This window comes from Aspergillus caelatus (genome assembly GCF_009193585.1).
Source record: "Aspergillus caelatus strain CBS 763.97 unplaced genomic scaffold BDV27scaffold_113, whole genome shotgun sequence".
NCBI classification, from domain to species: Eukaryota; Fungi; Ascomycota; class Eurotiomycetes; order Eurotiales; family Aspergillaceae; genus Aspergillus; species Aspergillus caelatus.
Window position 1 is genome coordinate 70375 of NW_022475376.1, and position 16887 is coordinate 87261.

The window sequence follows — 16887 nt, forward strand, 5'->3', positions numbered from 1 at the left end:
ATACTGTTTTTCCCATCATATTCTTAAGCTACCTATCAAATATTGTAAAAGAGCATAGCGTCTGCATTGCGATACAACTGGTACATCTTATCCTGACTATTCGGGTCGCCCATCTCCAACCTGATGACCCGGCTTGAAGTTTCCGTAGCACGCCTGTTGATACATAGCTTTCTCCTTGAGTTTGGGTACAGCATTTAGGAAATGTGTGACCTTGCAAAACCCATTCTTTGAATGTTCACATCCGACTACATCAGAAATCGGGAGTGGCGCACCATTCAACACGAAGCGGATATAGTCGGTCGTGTTTTGGGTATCGGACAGGTCTGGATTGGTATAAAGAATATTATCTAACTTGTCGAGGCTCGCTTCTTCAGGACAGGTCCAAACTTCGGAGATTAGGCGTGCTCCAAAAGGCGCCATCTTGTTTAACTGAAAGCTCCGAGGGACGGCATGAGCTACCTTTGAAGGCATACCTTCGGGCCCATAATTAAAATATTGGAGTCCCAGAGCAGTAATGGTTCCGATAATGACTTTGTCATGAGTCATGTCCATGTACAGGGGCTGGTTTACCGGAAACGTAGCGGAGTGATTATCATAGGTAATGTTGATACTGGTATCGCTTGAATCGATTAATTTTCTCTCGAGCCTGGCAGCAAGCTCGAGAAGATATCCGATACCTTGCGCTCTTCCCATAGGGGAACCAAACGCAGAGGCGCCGTAAAGTTGTATATCGAGGTTATAGGCGAAGTCGAGCCATTCTTGTTCGCCAAAGAGACCACAGAATGATGAGCTACCTAAGGTTGCATATTCATATGGGCAAAGGTTCATCATCGCCAGCACATCGGAATTTGTCAAATTGAAGTCCTCTGGAAAATACTTCGATAGTCTCGCGAGAGGATCTTTCACCATTCTAGGGATGAATCTCTCAGACGCATGTGTTCTATATATATGTTAGAACTTCAAGTGAAGTGTCCAGTAGAAGACCCACGGAATTCAGCGTACCCTTCTTTCAGATCACCTGGGCAGGAATGTTCAGCTGCAAGTGTATTATTCAGACCGTTGCCCTCGGGGATTACCACGAGATTGTACGAGGAATTGGCATGGCCGGGCCCGAAGAAACCAGCTACTCGATCAGCAACTCGGGTCAATGGATTAATGAAGATTAAATGGACTGACTTAACCACCACTTCGCACTCTGTAAGACTCTCTGCTTGTCCGTCGTCCTAAAAGTTGGCTTCGCTCTTCGAGTTCCATTTGGATATACGTTCAACTTTGGATCCCAAACTGCCATTCCAGGAGGCGCTCGATACACCATACGTCCATACTTTGACCATATATCTGCCCCAGAACTTGCCTCTGTTGCAGTACCCGTGGCAAGCAAGATATCACGACCGAGGAGATACTTCCAATTTTTCAAAAAGGTCAAAGGTCCTGTGCCGACCGAGACATTGTGGTCGCTCTTATACCTCTTCAGCTTCTTGCTAAATGTCTCCATCCCCTCTCCATCAAACCAGGAGGATTCGGGATAGCGCTCTGCATGTCTATGCAAAACATGAACTTGCGATAGTTCGCAACCACGCGGAACACCCTTCGGGACTCTGAATCCATCAGCTTCTTTGTAGGGACTGAGATTGGCCCAGCTGCTAGTTATATCAAAATGGGACGAATATTGAGGGCTTTTTGGTCCGGCGGCCGTGTCTATCGAGCTGGATGAAGGTGCATCGCGAGTGAATGCCAAGAACGCAGCCAGAACAATTTGGGGGTTCAGCCAGTGGAGCATTTTTTTTTCTCTCGTCTTTTGTGTTATGGTTCTTATGGGGCAAGGAGATGGGGAATCACATCAGCGTGGGGAAACTCCCGGCAGACGTCATAACATATGCACGTCATCGGCTCTCGGAGCGGGAAAGCAAAACAAACCAATATAGGGCTTTGCGTATCATATGGGAAAGATGAAAAGGTATAGAAGAACAAAAAGGATAACCAAAGACAGAAATGAAGTTAAATAGATATATAATGATGCCTTAACCAATATTGATTGACCTTCATAATGACTAAAAGCCTTCCCTACAGCTGCTGGCTTTCTGGAAGATACAAGAACGTATCTACTAGTTAGGTGTGGTGTGTTTATAGTCCATCATCTTCACATTATGAAATTGTTGACATATGAAAGTGTCTTAGTAGATCGGATAACGTACAACTCATCTTTTAGCATTGGCCTAGCTTGAGCGCCGTAGTCTAACTTCCTTGAATACCAAGGATTTGCTGGTATATCGGGTATCTATATCTGACCATCAGCGTGTATCCGTGATATGCTCTCATCGTGCTCTGCCAATTTGACATTAACTTCCTTATACTGGTAGCTTTACTTACTTGAGGTTGATATTAGCCAGAGAGAAGTTATCAGCCATTAATATGGTACATCAACGGTACACCACCCACAGCGAGGACTTCAAGGGGAGAGACATATAGACGAATAGTAAGGAAGTCAGCATGGCTCATGTGATGGGCTGGGGAATCCTATTTCTTTGCTGTCTTTCGGTTTTAATTATCTAGTGGTTTATGCAGCTTTCTCGCTACCTTCACTACATTAACTTATAAAAATGCGAGCTCTACCGTCCAATAATTCGTCCAATTGGCGTTTTATATCACAAGTAGTCTCTTTTAGCGGCCCTTCGCTCTAGTATATGGGACTTGAGGTTTTCCGAATAGCCAAGCGAAAGACTTTCTACGATCTGCAGTCATAAAAAAGGTGCCACAGAATGACACCCGTCCCCGCCCATGGTCTAGCTCTGTCTGATTCAATTACACGCGGGGTCATGAATTGTATAAAATCATTACGTGCGCCTGGCAAAGGTCTGGATGGGTCTTTCGTATTGCAAAGTAAGTATTCCACGTTATACAGTGGGCATTTCTAGCCGTCCTTTGTTTTCCGATGGTTGGAGGTCATATAGGATAATATGAACCCTACACGGGTTGCATAGTCTTGAAGTAACGTTCTTCATTCAGCTATCATACCAGCGCACTGGCCTCTTGGGTCAGCTTGCTCATTGCCATTGAAACTAATGGTGCAACGCCAGTCATCCGGGAGCCCGATAACCATAAGATGGGCCCACAATCTCCAGACTGGAAACCTTAAGCCGGCTGCTGTGCAAATCTTCGTTCTTAATATCATATACAAGGGTACCTGGCCGCTTGATCCGCACGTTCCTGTGCTATCTAAGAGGCTGGGCTTGTCGTGGTTTAAGGTGTCAACAGGGCTTACGGTGTTATTTTACCTTGATTCGAATTGTGACTAAATACGCATAGATGTGCTCATTTATGCAGACACGAAGCAACAGCTCGTACAGCAGGAGGATGACGTTAAAAGTCCGAGACTTGTATGCCGGTCAGTTGTAATATGGCCTGCAGCAAAACCTAAGTCATCTACGTAATTACCACTGCCTTATTCCATACCATACATCGCAGAAGGAGGCTTACCCGCTCTTGTAAGATAGCAGTTAGTAGCCCGTGCTGCGAACATTCCCGTGCATCGAAAAAAGCGTTAAACGAATATCACTTTCCGACATTACAAAAGCTAGTGACTTATTTGTACAGCAAGACAAACGATCATTTTCATATCGCTTTCCTTCCTACAAGTGTTGCCTATTTGTACTCACCACTGCCCGTATGCTTAAACGCAAACATTGAGTAGTCGGAATTTCATATTGCACTCCCATGATGATGGCAATTCTATCGACATTCAAGATGGGGAACCTGATAGAGACTGGCGTCTATGCCGTTCTTGGTACCTTTGGAGTTGCTCTTCTGTTTGGGTTGGTTGTCTTCATGTCCGACTACCTAGATGGCTGGCTCAGGAGAAGGGCTCTGGGTGACATTCCTTTTGTAGATGAGGGAAGCAATATGAGTGCATGTTTGAGATGGTGGAGCCGGAGGTTTGAAGCTGAAAAAGAGTACGCAAAAGCTTATGAGCTGGTAAGTGAATGTGTCATCTCACCCTGTCACTGGGTGCTGTCAAACCAACATCCATCTAACACATGTACAGTACAGCAAGAGAGGTAAACCATATGCAACGAGAGTCAAAAACAATGATCACGGCATCGTGCTTCCTCTGAATTCAACCAAGGAATGGCGTTCCTTACCAAACGATCAACTGAGCTTTCTGCATGCATTGTCGGAGGTAATCGCCTGATTTCAGATAGAGATGGGCATTGTATTCTAACCAAAATGTGTAGTTCGCCGATCTGTATATGCATACAAATGTAACCGATAGGACACCTTTGCATGCAGTGCATTATTGCAACAACACTAATACACTAAGTACGCATCAGTCCTTATAGGTAGCAAGGTGTATAATACCATTGCCAAGCACTAAAACACTCTGTAGGCCGGTTTAATCGTCATATCGTTGATGCCACATGTAGAACTCTGCCATTGATTGCTGGCACGCCTACAGATCATGGTAAGCGACTCATCCAAGTTCGATAACCTCTTATTAACTTAATGGAGTAGAATGGAAGCAAGTGAATGTATTTTACAGTATACTTTCGTTGTGCTCAACGGTTGCGATGTCTGTGGTCCTCGGACCGGAATTCACCATGGACACATCTCTCATACAAACTATCATGATGTACAATCGTGCGATAATGCCCAGCTGTGCTGAACGAACTAGCTACCCCCGTATCCTCCGTCCATTTGTATGGCGCCTCTCACCACTCTGTCTTGCAATGCAGTCGAATCTCTCAAAGGCAAAGATGAATCTGATCCCAGAAATAAAGCACCGCATCGGTATTGCACGTTCGAAGAAAGGGTTAATAGAGAATGGTGGCCCAATGTCTCTCTTGGATGGCCTCATTGAGATGGCATTCGAAAAAGGCAGTTTGAGTCGCAGTAGCGATCGCGGTGATGATCGTCAGCAGGCAAATTTATTGGCCGAGGAGATCATGTTTTATCATTTTGAGCTGTCCTCGCCCATTGCATTCTTCATAACCTTCAATCTGTACGTGATTATGAACCACAAGGAATACTTGGCTCCTCTCCGAGAGGAGATTAGCGAGGCCTCCAAACGGTCCGGTGGGAGCTTAACACTCGATACCTTGAAGCACGCCCCAAGGTTGGAGAGTTTCGTCAAGGAGACATGTCGTTTGTACGATATTTCATGCTGTAAATTCTTCTTCTACATTCAGCCTTTCACTTTATCTCTCTTCTCTTCTTCTCATTTTATCAAATAGCAACTGACCAGCATTCAACCCGTCTTCTAGTAACCAGCTTCCGCCGCGTCATGAAACCAGTTCACCTGGAGTCTATAAATTTATCTCTAAACGCAGGTACCATAATTATGTCACCTGGTAGAGATGTCCATCTTGACCCAGAGTATTATGAAAACCCAACCACGTTCGATGGTTACCGCTTCTACGATGCCAGTCGTGGAACCTGTACTCCGCATATATCTACCACCTCCCCGACATTCCTCACATTCTCTCACGGAATAAGTGCCTGTCCGGCACGGGTCCTTGCGACTCAAATCACTCGAGTTATCTTTATATTGTTCCTTCTCAAATATGATGTGGAACTCGCACATGAAGAGATGCCATCGTATGGCATCGCAGATGGGCCAGTGTATCTCCCTAATCCCTCGGTCATGATGCGAGTAAGGACCCGCCAAAAAGGCGCCTTAGGACTGTGAAACTATGTCTCCAATATCGTATTTAATCGTATATCTGGGGTAATTATTGGTTTGAAGTCTGGTATCAGATAGCATTACTGTGTCCTGGCTTGACTCGGGTATGGGTTTGGCGAATGTGTTATCTGCTTTCCTCAATTAGCTCTTTTTCACAAATTACAATGCTACTACCCCCCGACAGTATGCATTTATGTATCCTACCTTTGCTATCTTTTTTTTTTTTTATGAAAAGGAGGTAGAACGATAGGATTTGCATGTTAGTTTGATACCGTAAGTCCAGTTTTCTAGATATTTTCGTGAAATGCGAGCGCTGGTGGAACTTTTGCCACTGAAAGGGCCATGCTGCGGTTAGGGTTCCGTATATGCAAAAGACACAGGGATTGTCCACCGTTAGGTGACACAGCAGACCATTACGCGAATTGTAATCCTGACTTACTAAAGCTCGTACCATGAGCAATGATCTCCTTGGCTGGTAGAGACTGGCATATAAACTATTCCTCTCGGTGAAAGATAACATTCATCCTCCGCCACCCAAAACACTGTTCCCTCATTCCTTCTTCCTTTGTCCTGTGACACTCTTTGCCAGATATTAGTAATTCGATCATGCAAGAAGCTCTGACTACAGATCTGCCCGCCTCCCATAATATCCATGACAGTCGCTTTGCCTCCCTGTATGAATTGGGTGGTAAGATTACGGAGCTATTTGCCAAAGAGCTGATTTCTCAGTCAGGCTTGCCTCTGTCAAGTCAGGATCCTTTAGTAATCCTTGACCTTGCCTGTGGAACGGGTGCTGTCTCAAGCGTGCTTCACCATACTATCGGTAACGACAAGAAGGGTAACTGGCAGTTGACCTGTGGTGATATGTCAGACAATATGCTTCATTATACTAGACTGAAGATGCTGCAGGAAGCATGGCATAATGCCGAAGTGAAGATCGTGAATGCACAAGACACTCGGCTGCCAAGTGCACACTATACCCATGTGTTCACAGCCTTTGGTGAGTAAACCTAGGAAACTTGTGCAAGCGAAAGGACATCCTAGGAGTATTGACCAACGGGATTTCTAGCTTTTAATCTCTTTCCTGATGATAGGTCTGCCATGAAAGGTAGGGCCGTTGGATACACTCTCATGATTGTGACAGGCATAATTTCACTAATAACTTAGTTCAGAATGCTTCAGAATACTTCAACCAGGTGGCATCTTAGCAATCTCCACATGGAAGAGCAGTCAGTCGTTCAATTCATAGTCAAGTCTATTTGCTTACACATAGATGCTAAAATGTGATATGTACGCCCAAAGCGATCTGGGTGTGCACACTTAGTGCTGCCATTACCAGCTTGTCCAGTAATCTTCCAGCTCCGTCAGAGAAAGAGATTTACGGAGTATACAATGTCGGCTGGGACAAGGAGTCATCTGTGCGCACTAAGTTTGAGCAAGCCGGATTCAATGAGATCGAAGTCCGAACGGTGAAAAAGGAATATTTGGTTCCCGTGGATCAGTTTGCCAAAAGCTGCACCATCCTTATTCCCATCATGGTGAGCATTTTCTGGACGCAGGAGCAGCGAGAACTGTACGAGTCCGAGTTGCCAATGGTCATTCATCGCTATGTTGAGGGGATTTACGGGAGGGAAGGCATGGCTTCCATGGAGGCTGAAGCGATCATTGCTACAGGCCGTAAGCCTTGACTTGCTTGTAAGGTTGAATACAGAGTCCTAAGCATTGTAGGTATCCATGTCTATGTATTTATGTCGTGATTTTCTGGTCGAGGCTAGGTGTCCTAGTACAGAGCGGTAGCATCCAGACCGTTTTTACTGCATTTACCTAAGTCAGAATCTCATACAATAATGAAGATACCCAACAAAGCCAATATATATAGTCACACCAACGGTAGACCCTACAGTTCTATGGCGACCCGGAAATCTCCCACATCCTCCCGCTAGAGCAGGTAAGCTTTATGACTTCATGTCGCGATGTATACCGCTTTCTGGCGTGATCGCGGTGAATCATCTTTCTAAAGATGATTAAATATCGTCGCATTATACCTATTCTACATTACCTTGTCAACTTTGTCAAGTAGAGTTCGCCAAATACCCCCCAATCTTCTGTTCTTTAAAAAAGAAAATTCCATCTTAATTATACGCAAATACCAGTCAATCAACGTTCAAATATTGTATTAATCAAGCTATAGAGTAAGTAACTAGCGGAACCAACAGTCACTTAGAAAGGAAACGCCATCATTCATTAAGCAATTAATAAGGAAGTATGATCACTTGAGCCGCGCCTCAAGGAGACCGTGGCAGTTTCCAGCAATTTGATAAACTTCTCTGACTTCAAGCCCAGCTAAATCAAGAACTTCTTCCCAATCCTTTAATGTTCTCTGTTTAGCACCAAGGTTCATCATAACCATCTCCATCCATCCTTCCTCGACCCCGGCGTTCACATGAGGAACAATGATTTCCTCAATAAGAAGCCGGGACTTCTCTGGCTGCATTGCCGCTGCGACGTTCTTCAGGATCTCGACAATACTGTCCTGAGGCCAATTATGGAGGCAGCGGCGAATTAGATAGGTAAGAGCTCCTAATGGGAGTGGTTTCATTATGCTTGGATCACTACATATCCAGATCTCTGGGGAGAGTATCTTACCTCGAACAGGTTGCTCCTCAAAGAAATTATATGCCATGTTCTCAATTCCATCGCCAAGTGGATCCGCATTTTGGATCACATGTGCCTGATCCTGAAGGATGAATCTGCCAGAAAGACTACCACAGTGAGACCGAATGCGAGAAATTCCCTTCCCCGTACCACCGCCGATATCCACCGCAACCACTGTGGTGGGAGTAGGATGCAAGTCTGAGAGACTTTCCCAGGGGAAGAGATCGATCATCCACAACTCAGTCATTGCCTGCAATGTCATACCATCATTGAAAGATGCCATTCTCGTGGGCCGCTCAGAGAGGTATGCCCACATGCTCTTTCCATTCGTGTCATGGGCATACGTGTATGGATTATCACTAGTAGATGTTGGTTCCCTCCATGAATTGCGTTTCAGGAATTCATGCATCTTAAGATGCGCTGGCATATGCTCATCCATTCTAAAGTAGTGCTATATCAGCCTACCATTAGCATGTGTTGTAATTGCATGGGCACTTACGCAAAGCGAAACATACCCCGAATTGCAGGGTTGAGGTAGGCTTCTGAAAACGGAGTGTGTCTATATTGACGCGGTCCAGTCTCTTCAAAAAGAGCGGAGTTCCTCATTAATCGGGCTAATTTCCAATTAGCTAATTGACAAATATTGTGGGATATGAGTGCATCACGCACCTAGGAGAGCTTCGTCCACCTCTAGCTCTTCCGCAAGCTCCTTCGTACTCCGGGCCTCACCACCGGTGGGAAGCATATCAAATGCCCCCATTTCCAACAACGACCGGGTACATGCTAGATGGGCCGTCTAACAGTATGTGTTAGGGATCACGATGATGTGGGGGACACAAAAAGGGTAGTCTTACCCTCTCAAAGCAAGTGGCAACAGCATCTATTGGGCCCTGCGCTATCTGGAGGAACTTGTAGGCCTCCAGTACGAGATTGTCGTGCACAGTCTGATTGGCACTATGGTCTTTTATACTTCCGTCGTGTTCAATAAGAAGTCTCGACTGACATTCACTCGCGGCAGCATTAAGTCTCCCCAGGGCCGCTGTAATCGATTGGAGATACTGGTCCATCTCTTCAGGAGCTCCCATGATTGGGGCAATTATTTTGAATTCGGATAGACCAAGTCGTCAGAGAGAAGTAGTTTATGTTTGGGGTATTAGTAGGCAGTATGAAAGAGAATTTAAATACGTAGATATACTTGGGCCTCTAGGAATTGCTACTTCACGACACTAGTACACTTCTAGTATACTTATTATACAATTTCTTGGACCATTCTAGAAATCAGCCAACAACATATAATACCTCACATGTGAAACTGCCGAAGTGCATATATGTCATAGTACGTTGGTCATTTTTGAAATTTGGTGGGCTATCCTTACAGACCTACGAAGCCAATATTCGTCATCACTCATTGACACTCGGCGATTGTATTCTGTATCTATTTCCTTCTATAGTCCACAGCTGGGCCAGGTTACTTGTCCCTTAGCCTTATCGGTGTATAAGCCCCCAGTCTATCAGAGAGAAGGTCTACTGCAACTATATCCAGGATCCCCTGTCTACCCCTTTAAGGGTCCTTAAGGGTCTTCTGGAGTGGCTAGGACCTACATCATCTAATAAGTACAAGATATAAAGAAAACATACCTCGTATTCTCAGTTGCTTTTTTGATGCCATAGGCCGTTTTGCAATTCGAATTCAATAATTACACATGGCCCGGCCACCGGGACTCGACTTTCAAAGGTCACTGCATCAGCGCCTTGGCTTGTCGGACATGCAATGCAGATACCGACTCATGCAGCACACACGCACGGCTTTGATCACTCTGCCTGCACGTCCCTTATGCTGTTGCGAATCTGGCCAGAAGTGAGTCTGAAGATATTTCTCGCAACAAATGATGTGTCAAATAGTGCTGCTTCCTGGGTTTCCGTCAAAGAATAACTCTAAACTTCTGGACCAGCACCCGGCGTATCCGCCGCTATGATGGTACGTCTCCAAGCTTCTACGGGCCTGGCCTGATTTGGAATTGTGATGTGCTTTCTCAAATGTATGACTTGAAGCATACCTGGATAGTATTTCACTGGCATCGTTTGCTTGTGATATGCGCCACTTCGATTGTATTCAGTATAGGACGGGCCACATCTCGATGAGCACAGTATCTAGGACAACGCTAACGGAGGCTAGTGCTGACCTTGCCTTCACTGAACACCTGTCAGATGGAGCCTCTTCTGGTGCGTAATTTTCTCGAATAGGAAAATGATAGATGGTTCCATAGTGGGACATATATGTGAGGATGTCAACTCTGGAGCGCTGAACAACATCCCGCTATTCTGTCCTTTTTGATCGGTTGTTGAACTCACACAGACCTAGCTCTCGTGGTAAGGACATGACCAGGAAGGTGGCCAGATGTAACCCAGGATCTTTGCGTATGTGAAATATCAAAGATATTGTAGCGGATGGCGTGCAATGGCCCTTAATTCGTGGTACAGTGAATTCACAGCCTGTATAGACACATCTCGCAACATAGTATATTACGAGGTACGGTCATAAAGAGACCTACGCTTGATCAATCGCGGCACCATGTGCTGTACATGTTTGACTATCACTCCACCCTGAAGTCCATATTCCAAACAATATGCGAATTTTCCATTTCAACAACAAGTTTCCTCCAGATGATCTCTCGGACCTGTTCCGACGACTACGTTTGCATTCAAAGTGCCCAAACCATGTGGTCTTGGCCAGAGTGCTAGAGGAGGTAACAGATGTCGTGCGAGAGGAAATCACTAGGCTTCCGGCCGAATTGAGAAGCCTGTTGCCTCCTTTCCAATCTATCCTCGATCTTGCAGAGAGCTTCAATTGGCATCAAGGGCCCTTGTCAGGAACATTCGAGTGTGTCTTTTTGGTACTTGTGCCGGTATGCCTCTTTGTCGGGTGAGTCGACTTCTTAATGCAGAGCTCCCGCGATGAAGCAACATGGAATGGTAATAATCTTGATTAGAAATTATGAGGGTCGGCCAAATGAGTTCATCTTCCGCCGAGATACATCACTGTTTACTGGGCTCGGGCTGGGATTCTTAGCCGCTACCGCAATCGTAGCATCTCCCTCTTTATGCAACGTGCCAGCCACCGTGGCGGAGGTGGTGCGCATTGCAATGAGAACTGGTCTTCTGATATATCAGAGATCTCAGGACCTCGAACCACAATGTCTTGATGCCGCACTTGAGAGTTGGACCAGCATTGTGAAAGGTATGGGCGAGGTAGCTGTACGAGAAGGAATCGAGGAATACAACTCATCCACAGTAAGCAAAAACAGGGCATACGTAGGAGTAGAACTAACTATCACACAGGACACTCCACAACCTAGTTCAATCTACATCAGTGTAGTTGAGCCTGACGGCAGTGTCTTCATAAACGGTCCACCGTCTAGGCTACGCAAATTCTTTAGCGCGTCAGGAAAGGTGCAATCAGCTGCTCATGCTCCGTTGCCTGTATATGGGGGCCCTTGTCATGCACCACACCTATACAACCACAGCCACAGTTCCTGGGCTGTGAAGCAATGCCGTGGGAAGATTTCATCTCGTGATACCTCCCATGCGGCCCACCTTCTTTCCATGGCAGATGGTAACCCCTTAAAAGCGGGTACAGCAATAGAGCTATTTGAATCCGCCACGTATATTCTATTAACGAGCATCATTCGCTGGGGTGTTGTGGTGGAAGCCATCACAACCTCGTCGTCACTATGGGAGAAGGACATGAAGCTGCAAATTGAGATGCTCAGGCCTTCTCCTGTCGTGGATGGCTTAGTGTCTGCAATTCAGAATAGTCGCCCTGGTTGCACCGCCTGCATAGTGGACCTTGGACAGTGGATATTTTATGATACTCAGATTAATCCACACGTTCCCCACGAAAGGATCGCAGTGGTTGGCATGTCTTGCAGGCTACCTGGAGGGGCTGACGATTTAGAGTTGTTTTGGGAGCTTCTTAGGGAAGGGCGTGATGTTCACCAGAAGGTTCCAGCAGACCGATACGATGTTGATAGCCATACAGACGTTACAGGCAAGCGACCGAATACCAGTCATACTCCGTTCGGTTGCTTTGTAGATCGGCCTGGGCTCTTCGACGCCGGTTTCTTCGACATGTCTCCTCGTGAAGCAGGACAAACCGATCCAACCCATCGCCTTGCGCTCCTTACGGCCTATGAAGCTCTTGAACAGTCAGGTTATGTTCCTGATCGTACTCGATCTACCAGACGGGAAAGAGTGAGTACGATTTATGGCCAGTGCTCTGATGACTATCGTGAGTGCAACGCCGGGCAGGATATCGATATGTATTTCATTCCTGGGAACTACCGTGCCTTTGCACCAGGGAGAATCAGTTACTTCTTTAAATTCTCAGGACCCAGCTTCAATATTGACACTGCATGCTCGGCGAGTTTAGCCGCTGTTCAGATTGCTTGCTCGGTACTCTCGCGTTGCGAGGCAGATATGGTAGTCGCCGGAGGATTGAATATCCTCACAGGGTCAGATAGTTTTGCAGGCCTTAGCAAAGGTTTCTTTCTGTCTAAAACCGGGAATTGTCAGGTCTTTGATGATACTGCAGATGGCTATTGTCGTGCCGATGGGATCGGGTCTATTATACTCAAGCGACTGTCCGATGCCCTGCAAGATAACGATAATATTCTCGGCCTGATCGCAAGTAGCGCCACTAACCATTCCTCCAATGCAATTTCAATAACCCATCCACATGCTCCTACACAAGCCAATCTTTACCGCTCGACCTTGATGCAGGCTGGCGTTCGTCCACAAGACGTAGACCTGGTCGAGATGCATGGCACCGGCACCCAGGCGGGCGACGCCGCCGAGATCGAGTCAGTTACGAAGGTGTTCAGTCCAGCTGTGCCACGGCGATCACAGCCATTGCGCATTTCATCTGTCAAGGCTAATGTAGGTCACGGAGAGGCAGCAGCCGGCATTACAGCACTGATAAAATCACTCTTGATTTTTAAGCACAATGAGATTCCACCGCAAGTGTGCCACAGAACCACCTTGAATTCTGGGTTTCCCGACCTTCGACAACTTAATGTGCATATCCCCAAGGAGATCACTCCATGGCCACGTTTACCCAGTCGCAAAAGGTATATTATGGTCAACAATTTCAGCGCGGCTGGGGGAAATACCAGTCTTCTCTTGGAAGAGCCCCCGGTTAGGCCAGACCCTAAGGGGTGTCCCCAAACAAGATTCGTTGTTACTGTGTCAGCCAAGAGCACAGAGTCTCTAATATGAAATCTGGAAAGACTGCTGGCTTTTCTTAAAATGGATTCATTAGTGGATCTTGCAAGCCTTGTGTACACCACCACTGCGCGTCGTCTGCATCACAAGTATCGCATAGTGGTGCATGGGGACTCGATTCAGGAGATAGTTACATCCCTTGAGCACCATTTGTCCATCGCAGAGGCTCAGTGTGCGATTCAGAAAGCCCCAACCGTCGGCTTTGTCTTCTCCGGCCAAGGTAGCTTTTACCAAGGTGTTGGGCGCCAACTCTTCCAGGAATACCCACCCTACCGGAAGGAAATCCAACGTTTAAATGAGATATGCACATTTCACGGCTTTGACTCCATCCTCCCAGCAATCACGAGTCAAAGCTCAGATGTACTTGAGATTAGTCCATTCATGGCACAACTGGTAACAGTATGTGTTCAGATCGCCCTATGCCGCTTATGGAGAAGCCTTGGAGTGATGCCGAATGTTGTTATAGGCGCGAGCCTCGGCGAATATGCTGCACTCTACGCTGCCGGGACCCTATCAGCCAGTGATGTTATCTATCTCGTCGGGCAGCGGGCCTCGCTGATGCAGGAATTATGTACCATCAACAGTCACTCAATGCTAGCTGTCAAGGCGACGGTCGGTGAAATTCGTCACACCGTGCGGAACAGCGCATATGAAATCGCATGTATCAATGGCCCTAGAGATGTGACCCTCGCCGCCTCCGTCGAAGATATCAATGACATCCAACAGACTTTGGCGTCGCAGGGATACCGAGTCGTGAAGTTGAATGTGCCCTTTGCGTTCCACTCTTCTCAGATCGAGCCCATCCTGGAACCATATAGTAAGATTGCCCAGTCGGTCATCTTCCGGAATTTAAAAACAGCACTCATATCTCCTCTATTGGGTGACGTTGTATATGACAGCAAATCATTTTCACCATCATATCTGCGTGATAGCACTAGGGGTACTGTGCGGTTCGCTGATGCAATTGCAAAAGCTCAGGAGATGAAGCTAGTGGACTCCAAGACTGTCTGGGTTGAGATTGGGGTGCAGCCGAGTTACACCGGTGCTATGCACGCAAACATTCCGAACCTTGAGGTGATGGTACCTAGCTTGAGATCTGACGAAAGCAATTGGCATACGTTGGCTGTCAGTATGTCAGCCTTGCACAGGGCGGGCGTTCACCTTGACTGGAACACCTGGTATCGGCCCTTTGAGTCAGAACTACGCCTGCTGAACCTACCTTCGTACCAATGGAATTTAAAGAACCATTGGATTCAACATAACGGGGATTGGCTATTGCTGAAAGATAAACGTTCTAGGACAGGGCATAAGAGCTTTCCAGCCTCTGCTCCCCCGTCCTTGCGCACCGCTCTCGTGCAACAAATCTTGGAGGAATCATTCGGGAAGGATGGTGGGAGCATCGTCATTCAGTCAGATGTGACTGACGATGATTTCTTTGCCGTTGCTTTGGGACACAAAATGAGTGGTCGACCACTCGTCTCGGTGGTAAGTGGTACACTTGATTCCGACTAATCGCCAGATGCCTTTTTGACTGACACTAATTTTCAGTTCGCTTACACTGATATCGCTCTGACTATGGCGAGATATATGTATTCCAGGCTAAAACCCGGAACACAGCTCTTGGCCATGGACTTTGGTAGAGTCCGCGTCTTCCAGGGCTTAATCCCCCGGAAGGATAGGTCTAAGCCCCAGTACGTGCGAATGTGCATGCAAGCAGATTCCATGTGCTCTTCGATGCCGCTGTCATTGCATCGAGTCCTGGACGATGACACAAGTGAGGAGGAACTAGCCACTGGTGTCGTGACGTGTGGAGATCCCCGGTCATGGCGAGAAGAGTGGGCCGCTTATTCCCATCTACTGACAAGCCGTATTGAAGCGCTGCATCAGCTTGCAGACCAAGGGCTAGCAAGCCGCGTGTCAAAGGACTTGGTGTACACACTCTTCAAGAATGTTGTTGACTACGCCGAGCATTACCGTGGTATTCAATCGGTCATCATGTACGGTCTGGAAGCAGTTGCGGATGTCATTCTATCACCCAGTCAAGATAGCCGGTGGACGGCACCTCCTCATCACATCGACCCCATTACACATGTCGGAGGTCTCATTCTGAACGCTGGACCAGCCATGGACGACACCAACACAATTTATGTCATGGAAGGTTGGGAATCCATGCGATTCTCTGATCTCTTGGCAGCCGGAGAGCTGTATCGATCGTACGTTAAGATGAACCCTACCAGCGATAATTCCGGGTGTTTTTCCGGTGACGTATATATCTTGCATGGGGACCATGTGATTGGAAAGGTACACGAGATGACGCTTCGCCCATTACCTCGCATTCTCATGAGTCGGTTCTTTGACCCCCAAGACGGCCAGTGTGGGCAAACGGCTCAGCAAGAACCCTCCACTCGAGTCTCTCCAATATCGCAAGGGACAAGTTCAGCCACGACTACAGAGTCCACTCAGTCACAGAAAGATGATTCAGAAAACACGTCGCTCGTTACCTGTGAAAACGAAACCAAACCTCCAATCTCGGCATCCTGGCCTAACGCCAACAGCCAGCTTATCCGTGACGCTATATATCTAATCGCGTCCGAAACTGGGGTAGAGCCAAACGCCCTGACGGATGAAACTGAATTTTCTGCGGTTGGGGTCGATTCTCTTCTTTCGCTAGTATTGGTGGAGAAGTTTGCCCTTGAGCTAAACGTTGATTTGCAAGGTTCTTTTTCCCTGGAAACTCCAACCGTTAGTGATCTGAAAGCGCATCTCGAGGCTAACCTGATGACTATGCGCTGAGATGCGTTTTCAATGAGGCTTGGTTTACATATGTAACGTAACTCCGACATGGTTAAGTGGCAGTTAGTTTACATATCCCTACAAGGCAGACCATTAACAATTATTCTGTTGATGGAAATGTGAGGCATGAACCCATTCTTCGTCTTAAAAATCCTCCCTTCTTTCAGTAAATAAATATCACCCTTGATAACCTACAGATCAGTTTGCCTAGTCCTCTTGTAAAGAGCTCCAAACGCTATGAACGTTATCCAGAAAGCAATCAGTTGTTGGAACTTTGTTAGAGAGCTTGACCTTACAACCTATGAAGAATTAAGCACCTGGCCACTTGGATCTTAAAACCAAAAATATATTCAGGCCGCAGAACATGTCACATTTGTGGTAAACTGGTGGGAGTTGGAAAACTCTCGGTAGGTATGATGGTTATTTTTTTTTTCAAGGCATTCAGGGCGAGAGCAATACAGATCCTACTCGAAAGCAGAATC

General features: G+C 46.7%; 5 protein-coding genes across 5 annotated transcripts; 3 read left to right on the forward strand and 2 right to left on the reverse strand.

Annotated features, from left to right (window-relative positions):
- Positions 1-21: 21 nt before the first annotated feature.
- On the reverse strand, positions 22-1780 carry BDV27DRAFT_129893 (histidine phosphatase family protein; the record flags this gene model as incomplete). The annotated part of the gene is made up of 3 exons (XM_032067308.1): positions 22-940; positions 1003-1123; positions 1177-1780. The coding sequence occupies 3 exons, from the start codon at positions 1778-1780 to the stop codon at positions 97-99; spliced, it is 1569 nt and encodes a 522-aa protein (XP_031926547.1). The 3' UTR covers positions 22-96.
- Positions 1781-3744: 1964 nt separating this feature from the next.
- BDV27DRAFT_165457 (cytochrome P450) lies at positions 3745-5772 on the forward strand (the record flags this gene model as incomplete). Its single annotated transcript, XM_032073939.1, has 6 exons — positions 3745-3972; positions 4043-4177; positions 4233-4317; positions 4385-4459; positions 4510-5160; positions 5259-5772. 6 exons carry the CDS (start codon positions 3745-3747, stop codon positions 5681-5683), a joined length of 1599 nt encoding a protein of 532 aa, XP_031926548.1. The 3' UTR covers positions 5684-5772.
- Positions 5773-6229: 457 nt separating this feature from the next.
- On the forward strand, positions 6230-7365 carry BDV27DRAFT_165459 (class I SAM-dependent methyltransferase; the record flags this gene model as incomplete). The annotated part of the gene is made up of 3 exons (XM_032073940.1): positions 6230-6677; positions 6850-6906; positions 6980-7365. Exons 1-3 carry the CDS (start codon positions 6284-6286, stop codon positions 7363-7365), a joined length of 837 nt encoding a protein of 278 aa, XP_031926549.1. The 5' UTR covers positions 6230-6283.
- Positions 7366-7946: 581 nt separating this feature from the next.
- Positions 7947-9417, reverse strand: BDV27DRAFT_146112 (S-adenosyl-L-methionine-dependent methyltransferase; the record flags this gene model as incomplete). Its single annotated transcript, XM_032070520.1, has 5 exons — positions 7947-8257; positions 8324-8772; positions 8832-8946; positions 9002-9128; positions 9187-9417. 5 exons carry the CDS (start codon positions 9415-9417, stop codon positions 7947-7949), a joined length of 1233 nt encoding a protein of 410 aa, XP_031926550.1.
- A 1542-nt stretch (positions 9418-10959) lies between these two features.
- encA (non-reducing polyketide synthase encA) lies at positions 10960-16405 on the forward strand (the record flags this gene model as incomplete). The annotated part of the gene is made up of 5 exons (XM_032073941.1): positions 10960-11255; positions 11323-11623; positions 11672-13593; positions 13663-15097; positions 15161-16405. The coding sequence occupies 5 exons, from the start codon at positions 10960-10962 to the stop codon at positions 16403-16405; spliced, it is 5199 nt and encodes a 1732-aa protein (XP_031926551.1).
- Between the last annotated feature and the right edge of the window lie 482 nt (positions 16406-16887).